The sequence below is a fragment of the Bradysia coprophila genome, chromosome IV, assembly GCF_014529535.1.
Source record: "Bradysia coprophila strain Holo2 chromosome IV, BU_Bcop_v1, whole genome shotgun sequence".
Lineage (NCBI taxonomy): Eukaryota > Metazoa > Arthropoda > Insecta > Diptera > Sciaridae > Bradysia > Bradysia coprophila.
The window spans coordinates 8,694,763-8,708,988 of record NC_050738.1 but is presented as its reverse complement, the minus strand read 5'-3'; the positions used below and the strand labels follow the sequence as shown (position 1 = coordinate 8,708,988).

Sequence of the window (14,226 nt, the reverse complement as noted above, 5' to 3'; positions counted from 1 at the left end):
AGCGCTCGCACAACATACAAAATGAGGCGAGGTATTTTATTCTTACTCCAAAAGCACTGTTTCAGTGATTTTTTAGATAATTAGGAACGAAAGGTTTATGTCCGGTTTAAGTGAGCATTTTGTTGGTCTGAGACGAAGTTGAGGTCAATGAATACACAGAAAATAAACACTTTCGTCTGCTTCGTTTGTTTATGATACAATCCATCAACAGGTGTCATTTACCTAAAAGCTTTCACCGCATTCATAATGTTATAATTTCTGGCCTTATGAATCATTTGTCATGTAACAGTCTACCATGTGAACTTTCCTTTAGTTTTACTACGCGTTTCAGTTGTATATAGGAGAACACTAGACAGAGCTAATCTTTTATTTTTGTCGTCATTGTAGATAAACAGATGACTAGCCGTTTCTTAAAGATTACATTCTTCGTTGACACTTAACACAACATTACTGAGAAATTTTAACTACAAAAGTATTCTGAGAATGTCCATTAAAGAATTTCTCGGAGCATCTGTAATGTAAAGACCTTCTCAGCATCTGGAAGACGAAAAAATTATTTTGGCTTCTTGGAATGGTTTGTGTTTTGCCCTGCAAGTCATCTGTTATCAATATTTGTGACAAAAATGCGCTTTCACCTACGAGCTTTATCATACAGTTTGGTAAAACAAAAGAAGTAATAAATGTGGATTTAAACTCTAAGCGACGCTTTTACCAAAAAAAAACAAGCTAATTTGATAAATATGTCGCCATATTCTAGCCATTTCTAAAAGTTTAAAATCAAAAGGACATTGAACCTACCTTTCGTTAATTTCAACGATCCAACTAAGTACATGTGCGAACTGCGAACCTCATGTGATAAAATTTCAAATCAAATATTTCAACTAATGCAAGTCATGTAACATCTCAGCAAATTAATATCGACGATTGTACTACGCGGACAACAATTGTAAACATTTTTAACGAATCTTCAGATTAATTAAATTACATAAAAGCTATCAGCGTCGAGCCTCTCCTAAATTCAATCTGAAACAAATAACATTTCTACATGTCAAACAACCAAACTAGCATCAGTTTAGTTACACATACGTTCAATTTTTGTAACTGAACGGACGACAAATTTGATTACTGAAACTATTTGATAAGTGTATCACCTACAAATTGCGTACAATCGTTGATTGAGAGAGCATAATACACATGTTATGACTAATAAGATTGGAATTTGTTTTTGATTATGTTGTTTTTGTTCTCAAGGCAATTTTCTGCGGACTAATTGGTTAGAAATTCGCAGAAAAGAGGACTTTATCTCGACGACCGAATTCTGTTATACTCTAAGGAAATCTATATTTTTATCTGCTACATGCACACGTGGATTGCATTATGTTATGCACCTAAATGCATACCATGCATACACATTACATTTCTTGAAAGTGTGTGTCTCATGCGCTGCAAGTTATTTCTTTTATTCTATTTTTGCTGTAAAAAATACCCAATTCATTTAGCGACGCATTTCAAAGGTTCTGTTTATGTGTTGTAATCTCTAAAACCTTTATTTATACGGACAACATTTAACACAAAAAAAAGAGTGTGAGTATCGAAGCCGTAAAAATGAGAAGTAGAAAAAAAAGACCGAAGAACCATAACTGGGGGTATCAACTAAATTATTATTTTCGATTGGCTGAAGTCGACAAGCCTCTTTCGATTCTGCATGGCTGTATATATAAGCCATACGAACAAACATGTGAAAAGAGCACCAAACTGTGTACATAGATGTTCATCCATGATATGTGATTTTCGTTGGTGTGCGATGGAGATGAAGACGTTATTATTGGAAATTTAATTGCGTCAACGACTATGTGTTTTTGTCGAAACTGATGCAAACAAAATATGGCTATGACGACTATAATTCCAGAAAAATATTGACTTAAAATACGACGAATGAGTTTTTAATGATCTTCTATTTTTGATCAGGAAATTACCCTAGGGTATTCCACAAACTTATCAATTAACTCTTCTGAAGTACTTTATCGGAATGAACAGATTAGTTTCGTAGTTATACACACAGAGAAAAAAAGTCGGATTAAATGTTTAATCTACGGAAAGATTACGAATATTTTAAATATTTTGAAAGATTTCGTTTCAATCTTTTTTCAAAGATTACAAAAATTAAATCTTTTGATAGATTGCGTTTCGGGTTAAAATGGCTAAAATTGATAGTAGCAATAATATTTTCCATACGCTTATGATACTTTTCAATAGTTTTGCCAGGCTCAACTTCCTTATCGTTGCTCATACAGATTTATGATAATAGTTAATTAAATAATTGGAAAATTGAAGAAAAAAAATGTTGCCTTCGATTAGGATTTGAACTCGTTTACTATGATGGTTACCTCAGTTGGTACAAAGGTTTCGTTCAGAAGATTATTTTTTAATCTTTGAAAGAGTAAAATCTCCGCAACAACGGTTCGAAAATAATCTTGCTAAGATTAAGAACCCAATAGCTCAGTGGTAAAGTACAGGACTGGAGATACCGAGGTGAACGAGTTCAAATCCTGATCATAGTAAGTAAAAAAAAAACATTCAATTTCAATTAAACAAATAAAACTAATTTCAGAATAAATAAAACAAATAAGTCTGACTCCAATATTCAAATAAATTTTGGAAAAAATTTTTTAATTTCAAAATAAAAAAAAATTGAAATCTCTTGGAAGATTTCGATCTAATCCATCGACAGATTATTTTAGAAAGATTAAATGCAAGTAATCTTTGGAAAAATTATATTTCAATCCAAAAATAAATTTGGTCCTATATGTAATCCGAAAAAGATTTAAATCTAATCCAGGATTTTTGTCTGTGCACTGACAAATGAAGCAGAGTCAGGTAAACTTCTAAAGCCAATACCATATTTTTAGCGTCGATTTTATTACCCCAATTGGGTTATGTATAAATGAAACAATGGAAGGCAACCTGGTTTTGTTGTCCTTTGTTTTGATTGTACCTCGTGTATCCTACACATTATATATTCTAGAAATTTTAGTAATTGATTTCGATATCAGGAACATTTGATTTTTGTATAAAATACAATTTGACCTTTGAGCAAGAATCGCAAGCTAATTTAATATTACAGGCATGATCTTTGAAAGGTTTAAACAATTTTTGCTGGCATATCCTATCAATCAGAATTTTAATTTACTGTTGCATCAGACAGTTAAGTATGAATTTTTCCGAGAAGTAGAATATAGAATTGAACTGAACATCGACGTATATGTTATGTGAGTGTTTTGTTGTGTACATTATATACCTGCCTATAAATATAAATATTTTCCGAACATAACATCCGATACACATTTCATACATTTCATCGTAATAAGCTCGCTCTCTCTGAGCAAAGTTTTATGTTCGTTTAAAATTCCCCTACTCTCGACTATTTACGATTGTATTGCCCATCAGCACATGGTAGATCGAAGCATATAAAAATCGTACGTACAGTTCACACAGCTCATTTAAAATCTGTTGTTTAACGTAAAAAGACGAAGAAAATAAACGTTAAAAGCGTTTTCTTAATAAAATTTGTTCAAAGTTTTTTTTGTGTTTGCAAAAGCAAATTTTGTGTTCAAAAATAAAAATTTTTGATTGTGAATCCAAACAACGTTAAAACAATCTCAAGACGAGTGACAAGATGTTGATCATTTTGAAAATGTGCATCGCCGTATTCATGGCGCTTTTGGTAGCTGCTTCTGTCGAATCGGCCGCAACGGGAATCACTCCTGGCCCGGTTACACAGGAACCGGTTACGGTACGGATTTTTTAAAGCATTTTTTATTTGAAAATTACCGTAGTTTTTTTGACGAATTTAAATGTTGTGCTGTTAGAAGTGAGTGATGTCTTTTTTATAAATTAAAAATTCGAATTTTCGCGCTTTTTTATCCCATTCTCCACGTTAACGGTAAATTGATAAAATGTCAGTGTCATAAAAACTCGGAAAAAACATTTATTTTTCAAAAATACCAAGTTGCTAGTCCAAGGATAGATCAAAAGTTCCCTTAAAAATTGATTTTTTTTTTTGTTTTAGTATAACAGACCAATTTTTTGCTTAAAAAAAATCTTTCCACGAGTTCAAGAACCGTTAGCGTACAATATACCTGCGACTGTTGTACAATCCCTTTATGAAGTCATTTTAATGTTGCATCAGAAAAAAAATCGTTTTGAGCTTACTGAAAAGGGATGTGTATAAACACAGGTATAAATGAATCCGTCGTGAAAACTTTCTTTTTTCCCTAAAAAGAGTATTTTTTTTTAGATTTACTTTCCAACACATTATTCTCCTCATTATTTTAGATCGATAATTTTTTTATTGTCTGAATAACGGTTGGAACATCAATGTGCTTTGAAGGTGAAGTTCGTATCAGCAAAATTTTTATGGTTGAACAATGTTCGTTGTTCGGAATAATTTTTAAATTTCTGTGTCTTTAAAACTGAAATCGTTCAGCATTTATTACGATAATCATTTTCTCAGCAGTAAAAATTGATTTTTGTCTCTCAACATTTCGTTGAAAGAAAAGCAAAATTTAAATTTTTAGAACTTTAAAAATTACAATCGTGAAGCATCTCCTTTATAAATTATACAGAACATTTTCAGAGAACAACACCATTTGTTCCGACAAAAAAGAACGTTTCCATTTAAAACATGGTCTGATTGTAAAATCTGTACAATTACATCACTTGCATTGTTCTAAAAAAAAACCATTCTGCACATCTTGTTTCAAGCTAAACAATAGTTTACTGTTTAAAATAAAACGAACCGCGTGGTGTCGCGTAATTTCGGTGACTTATTGTCTAGTGTAAAGCTCATAATTCATGATTTTCAAATCAAAATAACGACGAAAAGTGACTCAAAACATCCGAAAATAGTATCGGCTGGCAAGATCAAAAAAAAAATTGGCTTGTTGTACCATTTCTTGCTTTTTCAAAATGAAAATGTAGGTGTACCGCTTAATTGCCTTTAATTCTTGACGAACAGTACTTAGGTGTTTCAGGTATGAAAAAAGAAAGAAATCTTTTTCGATTTACTGTTTCTAATTTCGGTAAATAAAAAAATGGTTTGTCGCTACACAAATCTTATGTAAAATTCTCATTTTTACCTGTGGCCTTTGCGTAATCTTAACAAAAAAAAGTATCTTTTCCATAAATGCAGCCATCCCATTCGGTACATAGAAAAATGAGATCGAATGATCTCATGTTTTTCATTTAAAACGGTTCTCTACATACGCCAGTGCATTGGGCGCGTTTTGTACAATAGCTTTTTTATATCGTTTAAAATTTGGATTTTGAATTCGTCGAATTCGATAGAAAATTTCCAATTATTTCAAAAGTTTCCAAAATTAATTTTTTCAGAAAAAACCACGAATCTCATTGCTTAGTTCTATGAAATTTTTATCGTTAGTCACGTGGCTGTATATTATACTGAATTCAGTGGTATAGCTCTTCGTAATTCTACATGCTGCTGTCTTTATTTCGGACATATTTTCCCGGCCTTTCAATTATTGAGGCTTTTACTTAATTTGATCTAACAATGATCGACAGACTCAAATCGAATCTATCGCTTCATTCTTTTTAACATTCTTAATGCTACATAAAAACGGCGTGAACTAGAGTTCATCGCGATAACAGATGACTTCCGATCGCCTCACAAATATGTATATCTCTATTAATGGAACGTTTAATTTGTTATTGTTTTGTTGTTTCCAAATGTGTAGTGTATATATACAGTAGTATATCGGGCCGGCTTTACATTTTGAATTACTATCAAAATATATAACCGAAAATTTTATGCGGAATTTATAGAGTAGAATATTCGATTGAAGCGAATTAATATTCAAATTTTATTTTGATTGCAAATTTTTTCATTATTCATGAATCAAACGAAAAAAAAATGTACTGTTAACTGCGCAATAATAAACTTTTGATAACGTGCGCGCGGTATGCTCGCAGAATTTTTAAATAAAATTTAAATTTATTGTGTGCGTGAGAATGTTCGATGAATTTATTTGATTTTTTTGTTTTTACTTTTGATTTTCAGTTGTATTAACGCTTTGAATTATAATTTATTGCTAGAGTCTTTACTACTTTTGAAATTGGAAATCAAAACAATAATAATTCTCCAATTTTGGTTTGCTATATTTTCTAGCGGGAAATTGATGGTCAGAGCGTCGCTCAGACCCATTCATTACCACCAGCCCCAACACGCTTAACAACAACCGCAAAGCCCGTAAAAATTTGCGATGTCACTTACTCTTGTGGTTGGGGAATCTATACGCAAACCCCATTCAAACGTGAATTGAACTATTTCATGAAAAATTCGTAAGTTTCATCCGCACCAAAAACAAAAAAAAAATTCATAAAAACCGAATCGAATCTTAAATCGAATTTTCCTTTTTCTTCCACATACACCATTAGATGCGAATGTCCTGAAGGTGAACACTGTGTTCGCGTTGATGATGATACAGCGCTCAGTGCATACATTTACAAATGTCGCGTTAAGCGAACAACACCAGCACCACCGACAGAGGAAGATGAGTAAAACCGCGCCATTATCTCGACTGAATTTTAATTTATGATTTAACTAGATAGAACAGAAGAACGGGATGAATCCTTTTTTTTGAATAATTTTTTTTTCTCCTTAGATCTAAGTTAGTTGTAACCGCCAGAGATAGTACTTTTCGGTTTTACGTGTGTGTGTACTTTTCTCGGAAAAAATCAAACTTTTTTTCTAATTGTTTCTGACTGTTATACGTGAACTTTATAACGTTCGGCAAATAATGTTGCTCGTTCAAGAGTCTATAAATATTGAAATATTACAATTTCATTGTAAATTTCTGTTTTTTTTTGCAAATTACTTATAGTGATGATTTCGAATTTTTTGTTGTACTTTATGTGTAACTAAAAATAAGAATATTTTCATTAACGTTGACGTTATCAAAAGAAATTACAAGACAGCAAAATAAAACCTAAAAAAAAATTGCTTTTCAATTTAAGGGTGTACGAGAAACTGTTGAATTTAGTGAAAGTGAATTCATCAAAGATATAAAAAGAAATGAAAAAATCATTTAAGAAACGACAAGTGTAATATCTATTTTCCTTTTGTTTGAAAGAGAAATTCATTCGAATTTTCTATTGTTGTAAGAATTACAAACGTACTAAAACATTGTCGCCAACCGTAGATCGATAAAATAAGTCACATTGATAAAATAACGGCAATTTGTACTCATTTTCAGTTTGTTATTGTTCTTTAGATGTAAACAGACATCAGGGCCTGTTTTTGGTAATTTTTTTTGAAAAATTTATCAAATTATCCCGGATTTATCAAAATTTATCAAAATAATTTTTGCCAAAAACAGACCTATGATGAAAAAAAATTGATGAAATTCGACCCGAAAACTGACGGAATAGAAAACTGAACTGATTTTGAATTGATTGATTAGTAAATTAGTAAACACCGTTTTCGTACTCAAGAAAATTAACTGAAAGATGAAAATTAGAAAATAACAAGAAAAATCACCTGACACACCTTGGCACAAAATGTGAGTGCCAAGGGAAAAATGTTGACCAAAGTTGAGTAAAATTCGGAAAAATTGAAACCAAAAATCCGCATCGCATAACTTCCACTAGTTCACTTGCTTCCTATTTATTTAGAATTAAGAGTTTCATCTGTGTGTTTGCTAATTTGTTTGAACTCCAGTATTCTAGAATCTATACACCAGACTACAGACAATTTCATTGGTTCATTTTGTTGAATTTGTTTCACATTATTTTAATCATCAGATCGGCCCCTTTTTCAATTGGTTTCGGTTTTTCCTTGTTTTTTTTTTTTTATAGTACATCGAGTGTGTGTGTATAACTGATTGATATAACCAAAAAAAAAAAAATTAAAATAATTTTATGTGTATGGAAGTACAAACGAATAATTTTAATAATTTCCGAGGTGTTTTATAGAAAATAATTTTAATTTTTAATTTAAAATGATTTTTGGTTTACACTAACAAAAAACGGTTGGTGAAAAACAAAAATCGATCACAAGCACCAAGAACCAAACTAGCAATAAGAATTTTCAATTAATCAAATCAATAATTAATTTCGTTGACAATAAACTGTTGGGTAAAAGAACCTAAAAGTTTTTCTTTCAAGACACCTTGTCCTTGAAAATAAAGCGTTTCCATGCTTGCCTAAAGACAGACTTCAATGGTGGACCGTGTTACCGCGATAAACTGTGAAGCAGCATATTATAAAATAAAGTGAGAAAAAAAGATGCTGTAAAAATGGCAGTGATTCTCTACAATGGAATCTGCACACGGGCGAATAATATCTGTGAAAAATCGCCAAACTACGAGCCTCAAATCTCTAAAAAAAATCATGTACTCAAATGATTGCTTTATGTTTTGCAATTTTACATCTCTCTTCCCACAAATTTTGTCGAAACTTTATCAACGCAGGAGATGTTAACTTGGCAAACTATGTTAACTCTCAGAATCAGAATCACTCTCACTCTCGAAAAATTTGCTAGATTCTATCGAAACGAAATTGGGTTAATATTGTGTTGTGTGTTCAAATGTTCATTTTCGCGATTGTTGAATTCACAACAAGAAACCATTTCCTTCCAGTATGAATACTTCGACACCACAGACTATGGCGTATACCCTTTTCTGTTTCCAAGAAATGTTACGTGCGAACATTCCGATCTAAGCCTACTCGCCAGAGATTGTGATCAATATGGCTTTAACTGTGGTTATGCTCCGTTTGATCCGACAAACAGCTGGAAAGTATTATACCATTTGCGAAGTGCGTAAGTTGATTTGGCGCATGTAACTTACTGCAATGAATTTTTTTAAATTGGAATCTTCTCAATAGTTGCTCTTGCTATGGGAGAAAGAAGTGCCTTCGCTTCAAAAAGAGCTGGTATTTGAGTTACTGGCAGTACAGATGCATGGTCCCTGATACGTGGCCGTTGTACGAAAAATAAATGTTTCAAATTGATTTCCAGTTAAATAAGTTTAAGTTCATTTCTTTGATTCACATTTTTTTTAAAGTGCATTAGACACTAAATTTGTTTTAGTTTTAATATCACACATGTTTCCTTTATATTGTTAATACTTATATGCGCATACCGAGAACTAATAAAAAATTTAAACAATTGACTAGAAAATAAATCGTTATTTGTTTACCAAGGGGAGAAAATCGGAAATTCCAAGAAGAGCGAAAGTTTGAGACTAGATAATTTTAATAATAATTTTAATAATTTCGATGATGCTTTATAGAAAAAATGATTTTTGGTTTACACTAACAAAAAACGATTGCTTAAAAAGAAAATCTATTCCAAGCACCAAAACACTCCCTAGCAATAAGCATTTTCAATAATGAATTTCGTTGACAATCAACTGCTGGGTGAAAGAACCTAAAAGTGTCTCCTTTACCTTCAAAATTAAGTGTTGCATTGCCTAAAGTTAGATTTAACTGGTGGAACGTTTTACCGGAACTAAAAACTGTGAACAAAGTCTGCAGGATGTTCAACTAAAGTGAGAAAAAGAGATCCTGTAGTAATGGCAGAGATTCCTTTGTTAGAGCAAAGGCATATGATGTCTGTGAAGAATTGCCAGCCTGTGAGTTTCAAATCTGCGAAAAAATTCTCATACATAAACGATTGTAAACGCAGAGATGTTAACGGTTCATTTACTTTTGTACAAATCGATTGACTTTTGTACAAATTAAATTCTTTTTTGTACACAAAAAATGACATTTTGTACTTAAAATTTCCATTTTATACCATCCATTTTGTACTAAAAAAAAACCATTTCGTACTTACAAATTACTTTATGAACACAAAATGTAATTGTTTGTACACTGAAAAATTGGCGGAAATGTGCCACAGTGTACATAAAAAAAAAACATTGTACCCAAGTTGCATTCATCAACCACTTTTTTAGCGACGCTATCGCTACCGCTAATTCATTGGATTCGCTTAGTAAAATTAAATGAGAGCGCTAATCCCCCGAACATTCAAGGGGGGATGCTCCCCCCTTGACCCCCCTCTGCGGGGGCTGCCGCCCCTCGACCCCGCTTTTTTATTTTTTCAATTTCTTCACGGCCTGCGGTGCTGACTCTTCCATAAAAATAATAACATTAATAACATTTGCGATGGTGTACGTTCTTATATGGATCAAGTGATTTATAATTACAACCAGTTACAATTTCTATATCTTCCAGTTACAATAAAACTTGATATATGATCTAACCTACTCGATATAGTTGAATATACTCGGTCGGATATAGTCGAAGATACTTGGATACAGATGAATAGTCTCAGATATGGTCGAATAGTCGAATATATTCGGATAAGTCCAAATAGTCGAATATACTCGGATACAATCGAATAGTCGAATATACTCGGATACAATCGAACAGTCGAATATACTCGGATAAAGTCAAATAGTCGAATATCTCGGATACAATCGAATAGTCGGATACAGTCAAATAGTCGAATACACTCGGATACAATCGAATAGTCGAATATACTCGGATACAATCGAATATACTCGGATACAGTCGAATAGTCTCGGGTATAGTCGAACAGTTGAAAATACTCGGATATAGTCGAATATACTCGGATACAATTGAATAGTCGAATTTACTCGGATACAATCGAATAGTCGAATATACTCGGATACAATCGAATAGTCGAATATACTCGGATACAATCGAATAGTCGAATATACTCGGATACAATCGAATAGTCGAATATACTCAGATACAATCGAATAGTCGGAACCATTCAAATAGTCTAATACACTCGGATACAATCGAATAGTCGAATATACTCGGATACAATCGAATAGTCGGATACAGTCGAATAGTCTCGGGTATAGTCGAAGAGTTGATAATACTCGGATATAGTCGAATATTTTCGGATACAATCGAATAGTCGAATATACTTGGATATAGTCGAATATACTCGGATACGGTCAAATAGTCGAATATACTCGGATACAATCGAATAGTCGAATAGTTAGATGCAATCGGATGCAATCGAATAGTCGAATATACTTGGATACAATCGAATATACTCGGATACAGTCGAATAGTCAGATACAGTCGAATACACTCGGATACAATCGAATAGTCGAATATACTCGGATACAGTCGAATAGTCGGATACAGTCGAATAGTCGGATACAGTCGAATAGTCTCGGGTATAGTCGAACAGTTGAAAATACTCGGATATAGTCGAATATACTCGGATACAATTGAATAGTCGAATTTATTCGGATACAATCGAATAGTCGAATAGTTGGATGCAGTCGAAAAGTCTCGGATATAGTCGAATATTTGAAAATACTCGGATGTAGTCGAAAATACTCGGATTAGTCGAACATACTAGGATTTAGTCGAATATACGCGATGTACTCGACTGTACTCGGACATACTTAAATATAGTTGGATATAGAATTTGTTTTCTGATGTTTTCAGCTGTGGCCAATTTTGCTCATACAGATACAATGTTTTTTTTATGTACACTGTGGCACTTTTCAGCCAATTTTTCAGTGTACAAACAATTACATTTTGTGTTCATAAAGTAATGTTTACGTACGAAATGGTTTTGTTTTAGTACAAAATGGATGGTACAAAATGGAAATTTTAAGTACAAAATGTCATTTTTTGTGTACAAAAAAGAATTTAATTTGTACAAAGGTCATTCGATTTGTACAAATAAAATTAAACCGATGTTAACTTGACAAAAGAAACTTGCACCTCCACTCGCAGTATCATATGAAAAATACTATTCGTACCAGGGACTAAAAGTCTTTTTCAGCGTATTCGATTCCAGACCTCGCCTTCGGCTCTGGAAACTTCTCACACGCTAAAAAAGACTTTTAGTCCTAGGTACGAAATGCACTAGTTTCAAATTGATTTCTAGTTAACTGAACTTTATCATTCCTTTGATTCACATTTTTTTTTTAATGATAATGCATTAAACACTAAATTTGTTTTAGTTTTAATATCACACACTGAAATGTTTCCTTTTTATTGTTAATACTTACTTATATGCGCATACCGAGAACCAATAAAAAATTATAAACAATTGACTACAAAATAAATGAAATGGCAAAAAAATCGTTGTTTGATTACCACGAGGAGAAAATAGGAAATTCCAACAAGAGCGAAAGTTTGAGATCAGAGCGAACTGAGGACCGCAATTCCGTCGAGTTGGAATTTCTTATTTCTCCTCGATGAGAACACCATAATCTTTCATCCGTAACATCGAGTGTCTGTGTACTACTGATTGATTCAAACCAAACTAGAAATGAGAATTTTCAATAATTAATTTTGTTGGGTAAAAGAACTTAAAAGCGTTTCTTTCAAGACGTTTACTCCTTTTCCTTCAAAACAAAAATGTTTTCTTAAAACTCGCAACTCAACACTCAGAATTATATCGAAAAATTTGCTCGAAACTCTTTCCATCGAAACGAAATTGGGTTACGGAACTAATATTGTGTTGTGTGTGTTATATGTTCATTTTCGCAATTGTTGACAACAAGAAACCATTTCCTTCCAGTATGAATATTTCGACACCACAGACTACGGCGTATACCCTTATTTGCTTCCTAGAAATGTTCTGCCCTCAGTCACCGAGCCGCACCTACTCATCAGAGATTGTGATCAATTTAGTTTTGTATGTGGTACTGCCCCGTATAACAAGACAACCCTTGAACCATTATACTATATGCGAAATGCGTAAGTCGATTTGGCGAATGTAATTTTCAGGAATACACTTTTTAAATTATTATCTTCTCAATAGTTGTTCTTGCTATGGGAAAAAGAGATGCCTTCGCTTCTTTCAGAACTGGTACGCGAGTACCTGGCAGTACAGATGCTTGGTCCCGGAGACGTGGCCGTTGTACGAACGATAAACGTTCCAAATTGATTTCCAGTTAAATGAATTTTAGTTCATTTATTTGATTCAACTTTTTGTTTAGTTTTAGTGCATTAGAAAGTGAATTTTTTTTTTAGTTTTAATATCCATGTACTACACACACTGAAATGTTTCCGTTATATTTATTTAAAATAAATGAAATGTGATAAATAAAAATGGTTATTTATGTTCAAAAGGGGAAGAAAATAGGAAATTCCAACAAGAACGAAAGTTTGAGATCAGAGCGAACTGAGGGCCTCAATTAGCTGTTGCCTCAAACGATTGCTTTAAATTTTACCATTTTTCATCTCTCTTTCTACAAACTTTTTCGAAGCTCTGTTAAATAACGCAGAACTTGGCAAAAGAAATTCGCACCTCCCATCTCAATATGAATATCGAAAAATCTCCACGAAACTTTTTCCATCGAAACGATATTGGGTTACGGAATTAATATTGTGTTGTGTGTGTTATATGTTCATTTTCGCAATTGTTGAATTGACAGCACGAAACCATTTCCTTCCAGTATGAATTTTACGACACCATGGACTATGGCATATACCCTTTTCTGTTTCCAAGAAATGTTACGACCGGAAACCTCGAACCGAACCTACTCACCAGAGATTGTGATCAGCAGGGCTTTAACTGTGGTATTGCCGCGTTCAATAGAACAAACAACTGGGACATTTTATACTATATGCGAAATGCGTAAGTCGAGTTGGCGTATGTCACTTTCTGCAAAAAAAAAACTGTTTCAATTGGAATCTTCTCAATAGTTGCTCTTGCTATGGGAGAAAGAGATGCCTTCGCTACAAAAAGAGCTGGTATTTGGGTTTCTGGCAGTACAGATGCGAGGTCCCAACAGCGTGGCCATTGTACGAAAAATAAATGTTCCAAATGGGTTTCCAGTTAAATGATTTCGTTGATTCCTTTTTTTTTAAATGTTAGTGCATTAGACAGAGAATTTGTTTCAGTTTTAGTATCCATGCACTATGCACTAAACATACTGAAATGTTTCCGTTATATTTGAAATAAATGAAATGTCATAAATAAAAATGGTTATTTGTTTAAAAAGGAAAGAAAATAGGGAATTTCAACAAGAGTGAAAGTTTGAGCAATTCGGTCGGGTTGGAAGTTCCAATTTCTCCCCGAGGAGAACACATAATTTTTCATCAGTGAGTGGCTTGAATAGAATAACCGGTTTAATTTACAAAACAACACATCAATTTGTTTCATGGTACATATGGGACTAAACCTATCTTGCCCGTTTC

The 14,226-nt window shown here is 32.9% G+C and overlaps 1 protein-coding gene across 7 annotated transcripts; it reads left to right on the top strand.

Annotated features, from left to right (window-relative positions):
- The first annotated feature begins 3,305 nt into the window (after positions 1 to 3,305).
- LOC119066924 lies at positions 3,306 to 14,001 on the top strand. 7 transcript variants are annotated; one of them, XM_037169626.1, is made up of 3 exons: positions 3,306 to 3,793; positions 6,185 to 6,357; positions 6,454 to 7,015. In XM_037169626.1, the coding sequence occupies exons 1-3, from the start codon at positions 3,677 to 3,679 to the stop codon at positions 6,575 to 6,577; spliced, it is 414 nt and encodes a 137-aa protein (XP_037025521.1). In that variant the 5' UTR covers positions 3,306 to 3,676; the 3' UTR covers positions 6,578 to 7,015. The 7 variants fall into 7 exon arrangements, with proteins under 7 accessions (XP_037025521.1, XP_037025526.1, XP_037025524.1 ...); XM_037169631.1 differs by lacking the exons at positions 6,185 to 6,357; positions 6,454 to 7,015 and adding exons at positions 12,602 to 12,780; positions 13,732 to 14,001 and having other exon boundaries at positions 3,445 to 3,793; XM_037169629.1 differs by lacking the exons at positions 6,185 to 6,357; positions 6,454 to 7,015 and adding exons at positions 8,655 to 8,836; positions 13,732 to 14,001 and having other exon boundaries at positions 3,447 to 3,793.
- Positions 14,002 to 14,226: the final 225 nt, after the last annotated feature.